The 21,959-nt window shown below is 47.5% G+C and overlaps 1 protein-coding gene across 1 annotated transcript in view; it reads right to left on the bottom strand.

The window, feature by feature from the left end:
* The window catches only part of ZGRF1 (zinc finger GRF-type containing 1), a 212,633-nt gene that overhangs the window by 37,320 nt on the left and 153,354 nt on the right, over positions 1–21,959 (bottom strand). The window contains exons 21-23 of the mRNA XM_082254282.1: positions 15,399–15,546; positions 13,473–13,600; positions 11,209–11,332 (exon numbers count right to left, since the gene is read on the bottom strand). Of these exons, the coding sequence (XP_082110408.1) occupies positions 11,209–11,332; positions 13,473–13,600; positions 15,399–15,546 (400 nt within the window). The remainder of the gene's footprint in view (positions 1–11,208; positions 11,333–13,472; positions 13,601–15,398; positions 15,547–21,959) is intronic.

The following is a 21,959-nucleotide window of genomic DNA, read 5'->3' on the forward strand; positions in this document are numbered from 1 at the left end:
ACCTTTAATCGTGTCCAACGCCAAACGTTGTTCCACACCTTTCTGCAAGAAAGCTAGGACCCTCGCCACCGAAAAGGAGCGAGGATGCAACCCTTGCGACTCACACCAGGCAATGTACGCCTTCCAGGTAAGATGATAAATCTTCCTGGAGGTAGCCTTCCGAGCTCTCAGCAAGGTAGAAATAACACCTGGCCTTCAATTGCCAAGCCATTAAAGCCAGAGACCGTAAAGCAGGGTGGAAGATCGGCCCTTGAGACAGCAGATCTTCTCTCAGAGGTAGCCGCCAGGGAGACTCAACTACCATCTTTACGAGGTCTGCGTACCAAGACCCACAAGGCCAGTCTGGGGCCACCAGAATCACTTGTACCTGTTCCAAAGCCAACCTGCGGAGGAACCTGGACAACAGTTGAATCGGGGGAAAGGCAGAAATCAGCTGATACTGAGGCCAAGGCACCACCAACGTGTCCGTGGCATCTGCAAGAGGATCTCGAGCCCTGGCCACGAACCTTTCCACCTTTTTGTTGAGACGAGACGCGAACAGATCCACGTCCAGAGTCCCCCACCGGGCACAAAGGAGCCGAAACACCTCCGGATGCCAGGACCATTCCCCCTGATCCAAGGACTGACGACTCAGATAGTCCGCCTGCCAGTTCTCCACTCTAGGAATGTGAACATCAAAGATAGCCGGAACGTGCGCCTTAGCCCAAGACAGAATCTCGGCCACTCCCTTGGCCGCCCGGGCACTCCTAGTACCCCCTTGGTGATTGATGTAAGCCACAGTCGTGGCATTGTCGGTTTAAACCCGAACCGGGCGACCGCGCAGCCGAGTTTTATCGCCCTGAGCTCCAGAACATTTATCGGCAAGGAGGATTCCTCTGACGACCACGTCCCCTGGGCACAAAGAGTGTCCAGTACTCCACCCCAGCCCTTCAGGCTGGCATCCGTGGTGATCACTGTCCACAACAGGGGCAGAAAAGACTTGCCCTGGCTCAGAGTGGGTGACAGAAGCCAACACAAAAGCTCCGTCCTCGTGAGACGGCTCAAACACACTATCCTGTCCCAGGACTGTGGATCCCTGCTCCATTTGGCAAGAAGCTATGCCCTGCAGAGTCCTTGTGTGAAACTGTGCAAACGGGATCGCCTCGAAAGCTGAAACCATCAGCCTCAGGGCCCTCATGCAGGTCCGCAGAGAGGAGAGATCGTTGTCCCTAAGGGACCTGATCTCGCCCGGGAGAAAAACCTTTGATTGAGCGGAGTCCAGGACCATTCCCAGGTAACTGAGACGGACCGACGGGGTCAGTGCCGACTTCTGTAAGTTGATGGTCCACCTGAACTCCTGGAGCGTCTGAACCGTGACCGTCAGATTGCCCTTCACAAGAGATCGTCCAGATAACCGAGGATCGCAATCCCCTTCTTGCGTAGCAGAGCCAGCACCGGGGCCAAAACCTTGGTGAAGACCCTGGGAGCCAAAGCCAGACCAAAGGGTAATGCCACAAATTGAAAATGCTCCCCTGCCACTGCGAAGCAGAGATACCGCTGATGACCTTCATAGATAGGGATGTGCACATACGCATCCTTCAAATCGATGGAGGCCAGAAAATCTCATTGACTTAAGGACGCCACCACCGACTGAATGGATTCAATCCGGAACTTCTGCACCCGCACAAAGCGGTCCAATGACTTGAGGTCCAGAATCGGACAAACCTTGCCCTACTTCCTGGGCACCGTGAACAGGTTTGAATAAAAAACGCAAAATCTCTTGCGCTTTTGAACTGAGACAATAATGCCGTGAGCAAGAAGATCTTGCACTGCCCCCTTGAGATCCGTTAATCGATCGGGAGACAGACAGAGATTTGATGGAAAGAACCTGTCTGCAGGGCGAGATCAAAATTCAAACTTGTACCCTGAACAAATCAGTTTGAGACCCATTTGTCCTGAATTAGGGACAATCCGGGTTCCTGAAAGTAACGCAGACGTCCCCCCCACCCCTGAAACAGGTGAGGGCGTCCCTTCATGTGGAAGAAGACTGGGTTGCAGCACCGGACTGGCCGGCCTTGGGCTTACCAGACCAGGACTTCTTCTTACCGCTGGAGGTTTTGAAGGATTTTCCTGCGCCCCTGAGGCACGAAAGGGCCCCCAATGAGCCTTGAAGGAAGGACCCTGCCGCGCGCGGGGCGATTTACCCTTCGTGGATTGAGGAAGGAGGGTACTCTTACCCCTTGTGAGACCCTTGACAATCTCATCCAAGGAGTCCCCAAAAAGGCGTGCCCCCAAATATGGGATATCAGACACGGTCTTTTTGAGGCATGGTCCGCCGACCAGCTCTTTAGCCACACCATGCGGTGGAGCGCAATCCCCACCGCAGACAATCTTGCGACCAGGGGAGCCTCGTCCAGGGCCGCGTCACACAGGTACATTATGGCCTGGGCCATTTGGTCTGTGAGTTCAATTAGAGTCGGGGGAATCGACTCAGCCCCCAAGTTGCGCTTAAGCACTTTTATCCATTCCGCAACCGTCTGAGAAACCAGCACGGAAGCGAACACTGGCTTGAGGAGTGAACCCGCCACCAAGTACATGTGGCGGGAAAGTGACTCCACGCGTCTGTCCACCGGGTCTTTAAACACCGGGGAGTCCTCCATGGGCACCACCGTTGATTTATTCAACCTGGAAACAGTGTGGTCCACCTTAGATGACACCGTCCAGCAATTGGAGACTGGGTACGCAAAGGGGTAGAGGCCTTGAAAACGCTTAAGCCCCGCCAGCATGTGCTTAACGCGTCACCACTGTTCGTTCACGATATCGTGAAACTCCTTGGGGCAGGGGAAAACCTGACCCAACTTCTGGGTTAAAGCCAGCGACTGTAAAGCAGGATGGAAGATCGGTCCCGGAGACAGCAGATCTTCTCGCAATGGCAGCCGCCAAGGAGGCGCGACTGCTAGGTGAACTATGTCCGCGTACCAGGACCGGCGTGGCCAGTCCGGTGCCACCAGAATCACCAAGTTCGGTTCAGAGGCCAACCTACGAAGGAACCTGGATAACAACTGAATCGGAGGAAAGGCATACATCAGACGATACTGATGCCAAGGGGCCACCAGCGCATCCGAGGCGTTCTTGTCACGAACCTTTCCACCTTGTGGTTTAGCCGAGACGTGAACAGATCCACGTCCGGGGATCCCCACTTCGCACACAGCATTTGAAAGACCTCCGGGTGTAGGGACCATTCCCCCTGATCCTGGTGGCTCAGATAATCTGCCTGCCAATTCTCCACACCCGGAATGTGAACTGCCGAAATCGCCGGGACATGAGCCTCGGCCCAAGACAGAATGTCAGTCACCTCCCGGGCCGCCCGGGCACTCCTGGTGCCCCCTTGGTGGTTTATGCAAGCCACCGCGGTAGCATTGTCCGTCTGTACCCGTAAAGCACAGCCCCAAAGTCGATCCGACCACTGAAAGAGACACAGTTTGATCGCTCTCAATTCCAAGATTCCTCCTCCGACCAAGTGCCCTGGGCAGACAGGTAGCCCAGGACGCCACCCCAGCCTGACAGGCTGGCATCCGTGGTAATCACTGTCCACAGTAACGGACGGAAGGATTTTCCTTCCGACACAGCCGGGGACTGAAGCCACCACAGAAGATCCATTCTGGTCCGGCGACTGAACGAGACACTCAGATCCAAGGACTGAGGTAGTCTGTCCCACCTGGCCAGGATCTCCGCCTGAAGAGACCGTGTATGAAACTGAGCGAACTGTATCGCCTCGAATGCTGACACCATCAACCCCAGGCACCGCATGCAGGTCCTGAACGACGAAGATTCTTTGTCCCTGAGGGACCTGATCTCGTTCTGAAGGGTCCGGAGCTTGTCCTTTGGCAGAAATACCTTTGCTTGAGCAGAGTCCAAAACCATCCCCAAATAGGGAAGACAAACCGAAGGAGACAAAGTCGACTTCTGAACGTTGATGGTCCAACCGAACTCCTGGAGCGTCTGTACCGTAGTCGACAGATCGCGCAACAGGCTCTGACTGACACTCGATCTTAACAGGAGATTGTCCAGATATCCCAAGTCCGCAATGCACTGTGCCCTCAACAGGTCCAGAACAGGCGCCAGCGCTTTGGTAAAGACCCTTGGAGCCGAAGCGAGACCGAAAGGTAACGCTACGAACTGATAGTGGTCCTCCGCAATGGCATACCTCTGATGACCCTCGAAAATGGGGATGTGCAGGTACGCATCCTTTAGGTCGATAGAGGCCAGGAATTCCCCTGGACTCAGGGAAGCCACCACCGAGCGGAGGGATTCCATACGGAACTTTCGAACGCGCACTAAGTGTTTCAGAGCTTTCAAGTCCAGGATCGGACGCACCTTGCCCTCCTTTCTGGGCACAGTGAACAGATTTGAGTAAAAACCCCGAAACCTGTCCCGATGGAGACACCGGGACAATCACCCCTTGGGCAAGGAGGTCCTGCACCGCTTGATGCAGGTCCTGTAGGCGCCCTAGGGTCAAATGAAGATTTGAGGGAAAGAATCTGTCCGCCGGCCGTGAAAGGAATTTGATCTTGTATCCTGAGCGAATAATTTCCTGAACCCACCTGTCCGGAATTCGGAGCAGCCAAGGTTGGAGGAAACTGCTCAAACGTCCCCCCACCCCTGAAACGGGTGAGGTCGTCCCTTCAGGCAGAGGCGGATTGAGCCACCGCACCGGCATGACCGGACTTTGGCTTGCCCGCCCAGGGCTTTTTCTGGCCACCTTGGCCCTTGAAGGGTTTGCCCTTGTTTTGTGTCTTGAAGGCACGAAAGGACCCTTGATTGGGTCTAAAGGCGGGACCCCGCTTTCCGCGAAAAGACTTGTTTTTCGGATTCTGGGGCAGCTTTTGCCCCCAGTGACTCCTTTCACCAAGGTATCTAAAGCCTCACCAAAAAGGCGAGACCCTGCATAGGGAAAATCAGCCACCGTTTTCCGTGACATCTGGACAGCCGACCAGCTCTTCAGCCAGATCAGTTGACGGTTAAGTACCGCGACACTAGACAGGTGTGCAGCCAAAGGGGCTTCATTCAAGGCCTCATCGCACAAATACATGACCCCTTGATGAATTTGGTCCACCATGTCCAGCGTAGCAGGTGGGGCAGAATCAGACGCGAGAGTGCGCCTAAGTACCTTAGTCCAATCCGCCACCACCTAAACCACCATGACAGAAGCGAAAATAGGTTTGAGCATGGAACCCACCACCATGTAGGCATGGCGGGCAAGAGACTCTAACCTCCTGTCCGTAGGATCCCGTAAAACCGGGGTATCCTCCGTGGGAACCAAAGTAGCCTTGTTCAACACGGCCACAGTGTGATCCACCTGGGGGGCCACACACCAGCGCAAATCCGTAGAAGGCGCAAAGGGGTAGAGCAGATGAAATTGTTTAGGCACCGAGAAAGGGCGTTTCAAACTGCGCCATTGTTCATTCACTGTGTGATGAAACTCAGCGGGGCAGGGAAAAACCTGCGCCGACCTGCGGGTCCTATGTGTACCAAAGGAGGACACAATGCCCAGAGTATTGGGCTCATCCTCCAAATGTAGTGTTTCTTTAACAGAAGAAATCAATGCATCCATAGCTGCGCGTCCTTCAGGCGACCCCGGGGGAGAATCATCTACCCCCTCCACCTCCGCCTCCCCCTCAGACCCCAGCGGGTCCAGGGACGAGCGAGACCCTGAAAAGGCCACTCCAGCCACAGCAGCCACATCACCATCTGAATCAGAGGAGAAAGATAATCTAGGCCTTTTTCTAGCAGCTCGTTCAGCCATCAGCATCTCCATTTTGGACAGTAAAGTCGCCACCACAGCGGCAAAATTAGGTATAACGGGGGGTTCAGCAGAACTAGGGTCCCCCACCAAGGCTGGGGGGAATTTGCTGTCCTGAGAATCCATTGCAGAAAACACCATGAAAAAAAGTACTGGCCCTTTAAGAGCACAGCGGACTGCGCAGCCCACCGCTAGATACACTGTGTACACAGACCCCCCAAAAGGGACAAAACTGAGCCAGAAGGGATAAAACAGAGAAATATGGAAGAGACAGTCTGCAGAGCCCCACAGAGTGTTACCACACCGATCGCTGCTCCAGAGGAAAAGGAAGAGAGGTCACCAGAGGCTGAACTATATGCTGCAAGGCTCAGGGAAAATGGCTGCCCATAGGAAGTAATGGGAGGCTTCGGCAAGATTGGCCATCGACATGTGCTCGGAACGATCGTTCTGCCACACACAAGATGGCGCCGGATGGCGCCAAAACCACCACACAGCAAGCTGCTAACAAGCCCATAGTGAAGCCAGCCATGCTTGCCCACACCTAAAATGGCGGACCGCGTGGTTTTTACCCGCTGCGGCCGCCGCACACATGGTCTGCACCTCCAAAAACACCGAAGTGACACAGGAGAGGGGCCCCCAAACCCACACAGCCAGCAGTGTAATAAAAGAGACCCCCGCAGGGAGCCCCACAAACGCACAGACATGGGGGAACACACAGCAACACTGGACTGCCACCCCAGACAGAGGCCCCACACAGAAAGTACTTACCTGTACCGGATGGCGTAGGGTGCCTCTATTAACGGAAAGCCGCTGTCCTCAGATGACAGGGAATGCCGTCAGCCAAACACAGGACACTGCAGCACTGAACCGCAGATGTGTCCAGTGAAGTAGCCACCTCACAGGCTGCATCCCTGCTCCGAACAGCGATGGGTCGTTCTTAGTGCCAGGGCGAACACATAGCTGAACGCTCGATGGCGGGCTGGGGATCCATCTGACCCTCTGCCCTGGAGAGCCAGTGCGGCCAGTCCGATTCCCAGCTCCTCAAAATCCATCTTCATCCGAAGATCCGACTAAAACTAAAGCTGACAAAAGAAACAGCTAGTAAAGCAAAGAAAAAACTGACATCCTTGCAAATAAAAATCATAAGAAAAGATTAGAAGGTTGAGACTGTAGTCCCAGCACAGGGAAGCCTATCTACTCCTAACGCTAGGCAGAAGACAAACTGAGTTGGGATGGGTTTCTGCAGGGGGGTATTGACCAGTGGGACAGCCCCCCATGGGTGTGTCTATGTTAAATGCTTTTGTTTTTAACAAGTCTTATGCCTAGCTACTCCTGCGGAGAGGAAGTCAATACCATTGGTGAAGACTATATGAGGGGCGGCGACTGTCGGAGGACGTAAGAGAAATTATCACTCTGGAACTCAATTTTGGCAGAAATACAAAAAAAGGAACGCTGGCCCTTTAAATCGGCGATTGCGGTCCGCACCGCGATCCCGCGCTGCTGCTGGAGTCGCCCTTAATATAATCAGATAACTGATAAAGCAAATGTGTCTAAGGAAAATGCACAAAAGGCCAATAAATTCCCTTACAGTGCCTGAGAGAGAAAAGACAAACCGCTCTCCACGCTTCTCTGCAGCAAGTAAAAGATGGCTGGAGTAAGTGACCAAAATCACTAGAGGCCGAAAGGTGCCCTGAGCTACACAAAACAAGGTGCCAATAGAAAGTATGGGGGAAGCGCAGGGAAAATGGCTGCTGCCCTCACTATGCGGCTTGCCCATATCCAAGATGGTGCCAAAAACGGCGCCAAAAGCACACAGCAATGCAAAAAATGGCTGCTGCCCTTAAACTGCTGCAGCCAGGCTTGCCCTCACCCAAAATGGCACCGAGAATCAGGAGCCCAGGGACCTTGGCCAATCCACTACAGGAAGTCCCCCAGGACAAGGTAGGAGCCCTACACCCCCCCACGCAGTGGACACTGCTAGAGTGCCCCCATAAGCAGCAGGGAGGCAGGATCCGTCCAGACCGGCCAGGGGGGATCTCACAGTGACCACAGCTCTGACATCCCCAGGAGTGGGCCCACATAAACCCCCAGAGGACTATCCCAGGGACATGGGGGGGTAGCATCACTCATTATACCATAGACCACGGGCCCCGCTCTGATACAGCTCACCTCCAAGCCTGAGTGGGGGTGCTGTCAGCCAAGAGGGGACGCTGCAACACAGAGCGTTCCAAGTTGATGCGTCCTGGCGAAGAGTTTCTCCGCAGGCTCGTCCCCATCCGACGGGGCACCGTTGTGGCGAGGCCTGGGCGGACCACAACCTGCACACACTCGTAGGCCAGGCTGGGGTACCATAAGGATCTAGATCATCCAGTGCGAAGCCCAGCCCGGCTGTCGATTGTAGTTCCCCAGGAGGATCCCCCTGACTAGCTAGCGATAGTGAGTGAAGAAAATAAAATAAACATTTTTCAAAGAAAAATAAAAAACTAAGACCGGAGTCCCAGCAGGGTATCTTAGGTCCTACTCCTGAGCTAGGCAGCAAGAAACTGATTAGTAAGCTCAATGTGTCTAGGGGTAATGTCTGGAGGGACAGCACCTAAAGGTGTGTCTAGTGAAAGTTTCACTAGCCTGCTCCTCCACGGGGCGCCATTACCCAATAGTGATGAAACTTGGAAGGGCTGCGTCTGTCAGAGGACTCAGAGAAAATAATTTTACGGTAAGTTCTTACAAAAATTCTATTTTTTTCTATGTAAGAATAGATGGTAGTAATTTTAATATCTCTGCATGTGTTGTCCCACAAAGTTGCTTTTCTGGTGGCTATCACCTCTGCTTGCAGAGTGTCTGAATTGACGGCTGTGTCCTGCCATTTGCCTTATCTGGTCCTCGGAAGGGTTCGGCTGCATCTGCTGCAACCATTTCTAAATGGATCAGACAGACTATTGTTCAGGCCTATTCACTAAAAGGTCAGGTGCCTCCTTTCCCTGTGAGGGCACATTCTACTAGAGCTGTGAATGCCTCTTGGGCTTTTAGCCATCAGGCTTCTGTGGCTCAGGTGTGCAAAGCGGTGACCTGGTCGTCTGTGCACACTTTTACAAAATTCTACAAGATTGATGTGATGGCATTCTCGGATGCTTACTTTGGCCGCAGAGTTTTGAGCACTGCGGTTTGTTGAATAGACATGTTTTTTCTCTTCTTGGGGTGAATTTTTGTTCTGGGGTTAGCTCCTATTTGGCTGAGCTTCTGTTACCCTGTTGGTCAAGTTTGGTTCTGGCCTTGTTGACACGTTACCGTTTTGTTGGTTGCGTCTCTTCCCACCCCTCACACCTGCACTGCTTTGGAACGCCCCAATGATGATGAAACTTGGAAGGGCTGCGTCTGTCAGAGGACGTAAGAGAAAATAGAATTTTTGTAAGAACTTCCCGTAAAATTCTTTTCTCTGAGTCCTCTGACAGACACAGCCCCGCCCCTCTATTTTGGGGTTGGTTGTCTTCCTGTACTGCTTGCTACGAAACTGATTAGTAATCTCAATGTGTCTAGGGGTAATGTCTGGAGGGACAGCCCCTAAAGGTGTGTCTAGTGAAAGTTTTTTAATGAAGTTTCACTACCTAGCCTGCTCCTGCAGAGGACGCCATTACCCAATAGTGATGAAACTTGGAAGGGCTGCGTCTGTCAGAGGACGTAAGAGAAACAAATATTGATAAGTATAGATCCTGGCCTCTTGTAACTTAATTTACAGTGTTATCAGTATAATACTTTCCCATGCCTTAGGAAATGGAGAGCAGAGAGAGGACTTCATTAATGTCCTCCTGCTCGTTTATAGTCCAACTAAAAGCTGGGGTGAATGTTGGACAAAGCTGTGTTTTGTTGCAGTGTAGTCTGAAAAAAGGTCCACTATCTGTTTGTGCGGTTTGCCAGTTATAACTGGATCACTAAAACGGCTGAACAGCAAATTCCTTTGTTGAGTACAACAGTTCACCTGCATGTATTTCAATGAAAGGACTGACAAATAATGATGATGAATAACAATATTAATAAATACTACAGCCCTAAGAAATTCCACTCGCCTGCTCGCATTTTGCGAGTGGATTGATGAGGATGGCGAGTAAGGGCTGTGCTGTAAGAAAAGGATGGACCCGGGGTGCAGAGCAGTGCGTCCTAAGCCCACCCATTGTGTGACAATAGCGAATTAATATTCGCTATCGTCACACGGATCCTCCTCCTGGCCAATCAGGAAGCGGGTCCGAGACCCGTTTCCTTATTGGCCAAAAGGCGAACAGTTGCCATTGGCCAAGAAGGAGGAGGAGGACTCGGGAGACGCGGAGGATTGAGGAGAAGCCGCCGCTACATCACGCTGGTCTCTCTGCACGATGTGGCCACTCTGCATTGAAAGGGGGCACGCTGTGGGCACTCTGCATTGAAAGGGGGCACGCTGTGGGCACTCTGCATTGAAAGGGGGCACGCTGTGGGCACTCTGCATTGAAAGGGGGCACGCTGTGGTCACTCTGCATTGAAAGGGGGCACGCTGTGGTCACTCTGCATTGAAGGAGGCACGCTGTGGGCACTCTGCATTGAAAGGGGGCACACTGTGGTCATATTCTAAACATGCAGTAAAAGCACTTTAAAACAATTCCTCAAACACAACATAGGTATTGGAATCTTGGCTCTTTCCCTATTACTTTCTATAAAGAGTAGAACCTTGGCAGTTTGCCAGCCTTCTAATGTAATTACACAGCAGGTGTTCCTAAGCTGTTAGGACCCATGCACACAGGACTGTCCATCTGCTGTGCATCCCCTGCCGCCGTTCTAGTGTGCCTAGGGGAGGCAGGTGCACTTTCCAGCCCCGCTGCCTGCAGCCTGTCAAAGTCTCTGGTAGGTTGCAGCTTGACAGGGCTGAACACTGTACTAAGTGTTACATACACTGAGGGCCCTATGTGTTCAGGGAATAATTCACAAAATGCATGTCTTCTGCATTCTGGACATTTGTCATGCAAAGTATTCTACTCGTGTCTACCACTCATTACAGCATTCAGCTTGATATAGACTTTTACAGGCTGCAGGTGGCGGGGTCTGTAGCCACACCTGTCCCTCCAGGGTGCACAAAAGACGCCAGGAGGGACGCAGAGCAGAGAGATGCTCGCATATGCGGGGGGGCTTTGGAAACAAGCAAAAACGCCAGTCTTTGCTGTGATATTTTAGAAAAAATAACTTCATAATAAAAGCAGCTACAGAGGTTAGGAATGGCTTGTTGGCTTAATGCTTCTTTACTGCCTGTTAAGAATATGTAGTTTATTGTCAATAGTCTAGACACCGGTGCACTATAAGGAAAAAGGCAAGGCAAACATACTACTTTATAATAAGTGATCTACATGTAAACAGCACTGACACTTCAAAAATGCAGCATAAGTCATTATTGCTGTAACCGTTTATACCATTAAGCAGAGCCGATCAAACAGAGTTTGTTCTAATCCACCTTCATGTGCTGCTTCCGAGCCCTGGATTGTGGGAGAAAGCTGCTTCGGGTCTCCAACCAGTATCAGCTTCTCACACTGAAATCTGCAAAATGTCAAATGGCAATCACTGGGTATGAGTTAACTGATGTAAAGTGCATATTACACAAAAATTTGCATAGAACAAGTCTATTGTAAACCAACTCATTACTACCTATCCTTGAAAACAAAACACAGCACTAGGTGTCAAAATTTACTGCCGATAAACAGCTTTTACTACAGTGAAACATATTTTACCGTTCTAATATACTTAAAAAAAGGATTAACCATGTTCACATTATCTGTGTGTGCAAACTGACAAGCAATACTTTATATGTGTTAAAAAATATTTATAACTCACAGCACTATAGAAATCGAACACTGCTGATTACTGCAATATTCTACAACCTAAACTCCTAAAGTGGCCAAAGATGGATTGACTTTCAGTTGGTTCTGAAAACATCAGCCGAATATCAATTCATGGGTGGCCACTGCAGTTAAACAGAAGTGGATCTACTGATCGACGTCTATTTAATCACCCTGTCAGATAAAAGCTGCCTGATCTGCTTCTGTAGAGCTGATCTACACATACTCTGACAGCAGAGGATTACCCCTGCGATCAGAATACGATACGTCGAACGTGTGGCTGGGGGAATAAATTCAGTGCTTTTTGTTCAGCTTGCTGGCTGAATCAAAAAAACTGAGCCATGTATGGCCAGCTTAACTACCTGATAAGTTGTTCTTATCCAACATAGTATATTGTAACTGGTCTCATGAAGCTCAATCCACAAAGATGCAAATTGCTTGCGCCCATGTGAAATTATGTGTCCCTAACGGCAAGTAATCATGATTACACCCGGACAACTGCCAATGCTGTCAGTCTGTTATTTCCTTGTACAGACGGAGAGCTTAAACTGTCTGCATTCACCGGTGAATCCAGGCACATGAATAATCTGGATTCTTGCCACTGCGGACAAAAAAAAATCCTGTGTTGAATGAGGCTTAAAATAATTATCTGTACATTTTTTTTAAATGTGCTAAAAAAGCTGCTTGTTCATTCATAATAGTAAAAGATTACTCAAAGCTGCAGCTCTGTGTAATGTATCTGCCTGAAACCTGTAGAACATAAATGCAGCCTATAGGCTCAATTCACTAGCTTTAAAACAAGGCTAAGTATCTTATTTTTAGCCATTTCAAATCTCAACGAGCTAAAACTAAAATGACTGCCATTTTTGAAAAAAAAAAAAAAAAAGTATCCTTACTCTGGTCTATTTGCTTTGTGAATTGATGCTCATGTGCTCTAAGCTGACTTAAGGCTAGTACACAGTATAGGAAAATCGGGCGAACATTTTTGTCCAAAGAATTTTCATAAGATTTTTGTATAGTGTGTACAAAACTTTTGATAGCCGATTCCTAATTTTTGTATGAAAAGTCTCAAAGGGACAAACTCCAAAACGTTTCTTGTACGAGAACAAAACTAACGATTTTCATTTAATGTGCACTGTTTTCATACGATTTTTGTGAAAGAGAAATCAGAAAAGAAAGACTGCGCATGATCAGAAACAATAAACAACAAAAAAGAGCCTTTGCCTTTCGAGAATTTTCGTACATATTTTCGTTCATCGGTTTCGATTTGCTGTGAAACGAGGAAAATCAGAGTATTGTTCGTTGATTTTCTTAAAGTGTGTACCCCACTTTACCTAATGCTACACTTCTATCCAATATCTTGCGGAATTACATTTTTACTTGGGACAAATCACAATATGCTGTTGTTAAACACTGTCGGCATCAGCTGATTCAATATAAACCAGCCCACATTTGTCCTGTGTGTACTGCAGTCAGCTGGACAGAAGCTGGCTTTGTGCGATTGGGCATGACTAAAAAAGGTCTGCTGACCGCCTCCCGATCAGCGCTTTCAGCCAATGGCTAAGAGCGCTGACCGGAGTTTTCTCACAGGGGGGCCGTCCCCCTGTCAGAACACAAAAGAATAGCAGGGGAGATTGCTGTACTAATGTTGGATAGTCATTATAGTGGCTACTCCGAGCTGTCGGTTTTTTTTTCCTTCAACCCTGCTGGGTTGAACGAAAAAAAACTACTAGTGTGTGCTAGGCTTTAGGATAAGAACACTTCAAACGGCAGTAAGACTTCTGTTACAAAGATACAAATCTACACTGAGTGACACCATAGGTAAATAAAGTTGGTGTTACCTGGCAATCGGAAGCAAGGATGCTGGCTCTGTCATCTGACTACATTCATCAAGAACAACAACTGGGAATTTAAAGTTGCTCAAACAAGCAAAGGGACAAGCTGCACATGTTGCACCAACAACGCGAACCTTGGATAAAACAGGACAATCAGAAACATTCTAGATAAATGCACTCCTATTGTGACTGTAAAATGACTATTATTTGTTTTCTTAAAAACTCTGCCATTCTTTGAACCATAGGGCACTGTGATCCTTGGGAAAATGGCAAGCTGTATCCCCCTTTCCATCAGATCTGCAAACCTTGTGCATACAAGAAAATGCAAAGGACATTAGTGAAAGGCGTTCCACGTATGCAGAGGCTGCTTCAAGAAACTAAAACCAAACTTTATTCATGGGTGATGCCTGCACCCTGGACCCAGTCTGAACATTTTGTCCAGGGGTAGTAAAGCTGGCCATGCACCAAGCGAATTTCCACCAGATCCGGATAAGGTAGAGAATATGTGAGTCATGGGTAGCCCTGCCAACACCCTCCCACCTGACATCCTATAAACTGAAAATCAAAGGAACCTGACAAAAGATTGTCACCTGAACACCGGCTGCATCCAATCAGATGCAGCCACTATTTGAAGTGATTGTAAAGTCTCAGATTTTTTTTCCTATAAAAATAACAAACGTGTATACTTACCTGCTCTGTTGCAGTGGATTTGCACAGAGCAGCCCAGATCCTCTTTTTCTCGGGTCTCTCTTCTGTTATCCTGGCCCCTGTCTCCTGTTCAGTGCCCCCACAGCAAGCAGCTTGCTATGGGTGCACCCGAGCCAAGTCACAGCTCCCTGTGTCCATTCAGACACGGAGCCTTGACCCGGCCCTGCCCTCTCTCTACCCTGATTGGCTGACATTGATAGAAAGCAGCGGAAGCTAATAGCGCCACTGCTGTGTCTCAGCCAATCAGGAGGGAGAATCTCGAATGGCTGAGACACTCGTGGACATCGCTGGACAAAGAGGGACCTCAGGTAAGTATGAGAGGGGCTGAGGGGGGGGGGGGGGGCTGCAAACAAAAGGCTTTTTATCTTAATGCATATAATGCATTAAGATAAAAAACCTTCTGCCTTTACAACACCTTTGAGTATTGTGACAGGCACAGGAGCTGGCTGTCACAATACAATAGCCAGCACGGAAGAGTACTCTAGCTACGCTGTTTAGTGTGAATGAAGGAATTGATCGTGGTGCTGAACAAGAGGAATCTTACAGTGTATGCATTTATTTGTATACAACAAGTAAGCTTTTAGATCCCTTTCACGCTGAGGTGCTTTTCAAGCACGTTGCCACTAAAAAAAAGCACCTGAAAAGTTCACGAAAACCTATTTCCTTTAAAACCAGAGTAGTCCTAAAAGTCATAAAAACACTCACTGCTTTATGTAAATATTAGAATTTGACTAATCATATTAGAAAAACAGACCATTTTAGAAAACGAATCAATCTTTAGAAAGGACCCCATCACATTTATGCATATGGAATACTTTGTGTTTTTGATGTGTGTTACTACATGCATTTACAGTATATACATTTAAGAACATGCTTTTATGGACACTTCTGGCTCATTCAATATGAAAAGTAAGGCTGAAACATTCAGAACAGGAATTTTCCATGATTGTTTCTAAAATGCACAAAGTTGAATAATACATGCATTTTAAGGTTTTTCACTTCATTTGGCTGGGTCAACTCAGGAAGTATATTCACTAAATGCAGCATGTCCTATTTTTTAACAAAACTGCAAAGGTGCCATATTGGCAAAAAATTATAATATCGCAATCGTTTTTGGATTTACCTTTGCGAGTAAAAAAAAAAAGACAAGAGATTGTGTATTATACCATTAAACATTTAAAGAGCAATACTAAAACAGGGTCGGTAATGAACATGTACACATACCTGTCCCAACAGTGTCTTATTAGTGCCCAGTTTATGCAGTTCAACACTCTTTCTCACATACACCTTTTCTACAGGAGTTAAATCTTCCTTTAGGAGAGCTAGAAGTTCCTTTAGTTGCTCACTTTCATTTTCTGATCCTGCATGCAAGCTGAACCAGACAACATAAAAAGGTGATCATTCTACAAAATGGTGCTTTAAAATCCTTTAAAATCAACCTGGATGTACACAGATAATTTCATAAGGGCCTTTGCAGGCCATACATGGGTCGAATTCCAAACAATTTTTTTTCGAAAATCAGAAATTTCGAAATTCAACCAAGCCTTCAATTTCACCTCATGTTGCTACAGAAAAGAATTTCCGTGGCTGGAAATTTGCTTTTCTTTCCAGGTCACAGCTCATGCACATTTCTTTTTTGATTTTATTTTTTTCGCACGATTCTCCCATTATTGATTAGGAAATCGTTCTTTTGTCAAACAATTTCCAACATACCCGATTACTCAAATTGGATGTTTGCATAAAAATCGGCTGTTGCTGTGGCCCACTAATGGTGTGAAATTCAAACAAAAATTCTTAGTTATGAGTTTTGAATGAAAATTCTTTTGGAATTCCACTCATGTATGGCCCATGTAAGTTTCTACACGTTTGTTGGACTTCAGCACAGTCTTTAGTGAAAACACAATACAATTAATTCTGAAATCCAGGCAGATAAAAAACAAGCAATACAGTTAAAGTGTTTAGAAACACTCACATATACCCAGTGAAGAGACAGGCCTCAGGTAGTGCACAGAGATTAAACAAATCCTCCTGCATAAGTTGTACCTGTTTATTTACAGCTGTCTTTCCCCTACATCCATTTAAAATGCAGAATTTACACATGATCTCTCAGCTCTGAAGGGCAATGGGTGGGGAGGTGAAGTTACATCACTGAGGAGAGCTCTGAGAGCTGATTGGAGGGAAGGGACAACCCCCCCCCCCCCCCTTCACACAGCACACAGGAATAGAGCTGAGACTGTCAATCACAAGCTGTGCCCTTCCCTGTCATCATTTTTCTCTTTCTCAGGAAGACTCGTCAGAAGAGACTGATGCTTAAAGCAGAGGAAGTAGATAGAAATGACACTGAAGCTGGCAACACACTATACAATATTCTTTACTTTAGATTTAACCAAAACAGTATATAAGGTCAAACCTAAACACTTTCAATTTGTATATATAATTTGTATGCAATCAGGCAGGTCCTTGCACTACATAGTTAAAGGTAAATCTAAAGGAAATTGAACAACAAAAGTTGTATAGTGTGTATCCAGCTTTAGTGATCCTAACTGACACAAGTACACACTATAGCGGGCTAAGCTTTGTTTATATTTCATGTCTGAGGTTTACAACTACTTTAAATATTAAAAACAAAAAAAAAATGAATTGTATTTTTAGGCCCCATTCACATAGGGGCGACCCGACTTCGGGGGGCGACCTCCGAGATCGCGGTGCGAGCAGCGGGCCGCGACCTCGGAGCGGCGGCCACGGACTTCATAACATTGAAGTCTATGGCGGTCGCCTCCGGGTCGCCCCAAAGAAGCTCCGGACCCTTTTTCTAAGTCGGAGCGACTGGTGTCGCTCCTATTAGAACGGGTCCGCAGCTTCCCTATGGAAGGCGACCTACGGCGACCTGTGAGGCGACCAGGTCGCCTCACAGGTAGCCTTAGTGTGAACGGGGGCTTAAACAGACCTAGATTAGGTGTATTGATTTGTCCTAATTTCAGCTTCCTCCAGGTGACTGCATGACAGTGCTCAAAGTAGAAGGGAATCCCTCTGAGCTAGTTAGGCTCTGCTGAAACGCAGACAGGATTAGAAAGCAGAGTAATGGCCTCCATAGTGTCCTACTACTGATTCACTTTTATTAATCAGCAAGGAGGGGGTGCTTTGGCCCAGTGCTCTCGACTGCTGCTGCAGGGAAAGTTGAGGATTTGGCTGTAATCTCAGGCAGGGGTGCCTGGATCCAAAAACTGTCTGCAGAACTGAAAATCCATTGACAGGTAAACTGGGTATTTAGCTGCTTATCTGAAGTTCAGCTTTGAGGTGGCCAATTAACCCTTATAAACCCATGTATGTGTTTTTATTCTACATATAAGTTTATGTGTGACAGTGACAATTTAAAGGACAAGTATTGTCCTTTAAAGTATATTGTATATATTGTTAACATATATTGTTAGCTATTACTGCAGTATTTATCTACAACTCTAAGGCCTTATGCACACTGGGTGTCAAATGCCATTTTTAAGGGCATAGGTGTTTACAGGCATACAAAAATCCAGAGCCAGTCTGTTCCAGAGAGGCTTGAGCGTTCATTTATTTCAATGGCTGTAATTCATATTCTGACCAATTAAATGAATGTCCAAGCACTTGACGTTCCTAAACGCATTCCCAAAACCAAGGCTTTAGGCAAGTTATTTACGCTGATTTCCTCCTGCTTATTGCAAAATAAGGGGAACGCACCCGCTGGAGCACCACAAGAATCAGAGCACCCTTCCTCTTCCATCGCAGTGTGGCAGACTGTTTGGCGCTCTCCAGCTTTGGGGTGGTGTCTCTCTGGGGGTATACGATCCTTCCTCTGATATACAGTACTTTTAAACAGACCTAGATAAGGTGTATTGATTTGGGAGGGCCCGTGACCATCCCAGCAATGCCGTGGGAAAGGAGTGGGGACACTACTCACCACACCACAGTACCAGGTGGGCGCTACTCCCAAGAAGTCCACCGCATCATCTTGGAATGGGGGTGCTGCGGCCTGAGGTACGCTGTAACTCTGATTGTAACTGCTTTCGTGACCAAGGCTATGCGATTTCGCCAGGTGTTTCACTTGCCGGCCAGCCCCCGTCTAGTGGGGCTATGTTGCGGCCAACCTAGTGCAGGGCTAATAGTTGAGTCGCGCTCGCAGGCCAGACTGGAAAGACCATAAGGATCTATGATAACCAGTGCGTTCACACAGAAACAATTGGATTTGTAGTTCACACAGGAACAAAAATAAAGAAAAAGTAAAAAAATCAATTTAAAAGGGAAAAAATGGCAGGACCGCAGATCCCAGCAGAGAGCCAGGTCCTTACTCCTGACTAGGCAGAAAAAACTGAAGTCCTATAGCAGGAAGTGACGGTATACCCTCTGGGACTGCCTCAGGGGCGTAACCAAAAAGGTTTCTGCCTAATCCTAGTCCTGAAGAGAGAGCAGCATAAGCCCAATGGTCTGAAGACATGGAGCTGTGTCCGTCAGTGAACGAAAGAGAAAATCACATTTTGTTGCCTTGCAGCCGGAAATGCAGTCAGACACAGTTTTGTTTTATCGAGCTGTGTTTACAACTTATAACCTCCAAGTGAAAGATATAACACCAACATGTCAGAAAAAAATACAAAATTTCTGAGTTGGAAAAAGGATCACCCCTTTATGTCAGTATTTTGTTGGACCACATTTTGCTTTAATTGCAGCCTTTAGTTTGTTGGGATATTTCTCTACTAACTTTGCCCATCTAGACTTTGCAATATTGGCCCACTCTTTGCAGAACTGCTCAAGTTCAGTTAAACTTGATGGTGACTGTTTGTGGACTGCAGTCTTCAAGTCATTCCACAGATTTTCAATGGGGTTTATTGTCTTCGCTCTAAGCCATGCAAGTACATTCACATTTTTCTCCTTCAACCACTGTGTGGTCATTTTTGCTGTGTGCTTTGGGTCATTGCCATGTTGGAAAGTAAACCTTCTTCCCATCGACAACTTTCTGGCAAATGTCTCTGTGGCAGATTTGCACAGTTTCATGCAGAATTTCTTGTTTGCCCTTTGTTCTAACTTGCTATCAATGATGAAATAGTGGACGTGGTAATGCACGTGATCAGAAGAGCACCAGTTGCACAGCTTCCGATGTACACAGGACAGTGTCTTTTGGCACTCTGACTTATGAAGTTCGGTGCTCCCTGTTACTGAGTGCAGCCTTGTGCTGACATCTGTTGGCGTGTTTCAAAACTAGTCTTAAAACTTTTTGATACCACCTCGTAATGGTTAAAGTGGTTCTAAAGGCAGGATGTTTTTTATCGTAATGCATTCTAGGCATTAAGATAAAAAGCCTTCTGTGTGCCACAGCCCCCCTAATACTTACCTGAATCCAATCTCGATCCAGCGATACATCACGAGAGCATCGGCTGTCCGGGACTCTCCCTCCTGTTTGGGAGAGACACAGCAGCAGGTGCCATTGGCTTCTGCTACTGTCAAATCAAAGTCAGTGAGCCAATGAGGAGAGAGAGGGGGTGGGGCCAAGCCACAGCTCCGTAATCTACATGGGCACACAAAAAAGTGGCTTGGCTGCCCCCCATATTAAGCTGCTTGCTGTTGGGGCAGTCGGCAGGAGGGAGGGGCCAGGAGTGCTGGTGAGGGACCCAAGAAGAGGAGGATCTGGGCTGCTCTGTGTAAAACCATTACACAGAGCAGGTAAGTATAACATGTTTGCTGTTTTTCAACAAAAAAAAAAAACCCAAGAGTGTAATATCAATTCAAGCAAAGAAAGGGAAGAAGTTATTTAAGGTAACCTAAGGATTAATATGGCATTCAGTGTTTTTTTACTTGTCAGGATGCTTTAAAGCCAATCTTCATCGGGCAACAAAAAATGTTTTCCCAGCAGTGGGGCTGTGCCTGCAGTGCAAGGATTTACTGCTCATTCTTATCTAGGGGGGAGGAGAAAGGAGAAATACTTACCTAAACCTCAGATCCTCCCAGCTGAGGAACCATGTTCCTGATGTCATGAAGCCCAGAGCAGGCTCCGTAGACCAGGAACAGTCCATCGCTGGACCGTGGGGGGGGGGGGGGGTGCTGTTTTCTGGAGGAATAAAGGATTGGGTGAGTATAAGCCTTCTCCTCACCCCTAGACAAAATGAGCAGTTTACATGTGCACTGTGGGCACAGGCCCACTGCATGGGAAAACTTTTTTTTTTTTGCCCAGAGTTGGGCTTTAATAGACATCATATACAGATCAAAGTTTACCCATTTGATCTGCAGATAAATGAAACAGAAAAAATACAAAAGTAAAAATGCCATTTGTATCTCTAGCTGAGTCTGAACAGTGTTTATAAACACTGTCAGATATTTCTTAACAGCACCTGATATTACAGCTGCTGTATTTACACAGCAACTCCTGACTGCCATTTTGACAGTTAGGAAATGCCAGCAAGGGTGAGGGGGGAGTGGAAGAGGGACAGGACATACTAATCATGACCTGTGTACTTTGAATAATTTTTTTTAAGATGTGTGTAGTACATCCAGTGCCCACAACTGCCTGAATTCTTAGGCTCTTATGGATGTCTGTTTAGCAAAGCGCATAACTGTTTTGTCCAGTTGGTTTTCTGAAAAAAAAAAAAGACAGTAGCTACAAAACCTGTACCAGGATCTAGCACTGTGCTCACCGAGGGGGTGGCGGAGATCATTTTCAGTCCTCGGCGCCAGCATCTTAGCAGTGGGCAAGCCGCGCATTGTGAATAGTTCTGCAGTCTTCTGGGATTTGTGACATGTCCCAGAAGACTGCAGGGAGGGAGGAGGAAAGGAGAACTTGTGCTCAGATTGCCCAAGTACCCCCCCCCCCGGCAAAGAGAAATATCAAAGAGGAGTGGGGAAGGAGGCCATAAAGCGGAAGTTCCCCTTTTGAGTGGATTTCTGCTTTAAGGAGCAATCAATCCATGCTACTTGTTAACAGTATCATCTTGAATTGTATTATATATGTGTATGTATGTATATATATATACGCACACAGTATCTCAAATGTGAGTACACCCCTCACATTTTTGTAAATATTTTATTAGATTTTTTCATGTGACAACACTGAAGAAATTAGACTTTGCTACAATGTAAAGTAGTGAGTGTACAGCTTGTATAACAGTGTAAATTTGCTGTCCCCTTAAATACCTCAGCACACAGCCATTAATGTCTAAACCAGTGGCAACAAAAGTGAGTACACCCCTAAGTGAAAATGTCCAAATTGGGCCCAAAGTTTCTATATTTTTTGTGGCCACCATTATTTTCTAGCACTGCCTTAACCCTCTTGGGCATGGAGTTCACCAGAGCTTTACCGGTTGCCACTGGAGTCCCCTTCCACTCCTCCATGATGACATCACCGTGCTGGTGGATGTTAGAGACCTTGTGCTCCTCCACCTTCTGTTTGAGGATGCCCAACAGATGTTCAATAGGGTTGAGGTCTGGAGACATGCTTGGCCAGGCCATCACCTTTACCCTCAGCTTCTTTATAAAGGCAGAGGTCATATTGGGGGGCGTGTTTGGGGTCGTTATCACGTTGGAATACTGCCCTATGTTTCAGAAGGGAGGGAATCATGCTCTGCTTCAGTATGTCACAGTGCATATTGGCATTCATGGTTCCCTCAATAAACTGTAGCTCCCTTGTCCCGGCAGCACTCATGCAGCCCCAGACCATGACATTTCCCCCACCAGTTTATCTTGGTCTCATCAGACCACAGGACATGGTTCCAGTAAACCATGTCCTTAGTCTGTTTCTCTTCAGCAGGCTTTCTTGTGCATCATCTT

Source organism: Pelophylax lessonae (assembly GCF_965119305.1).
Source record: "Pelophylax lessonae genome assembly, chromosome: 1".
In the NCBI taxonomy this organism is placed as follows: Eukaryota; Metazoa; Chordata; class Amphibia; order Anura; family Ranidae; genus Pelophylax; species Pelophylax lessonae.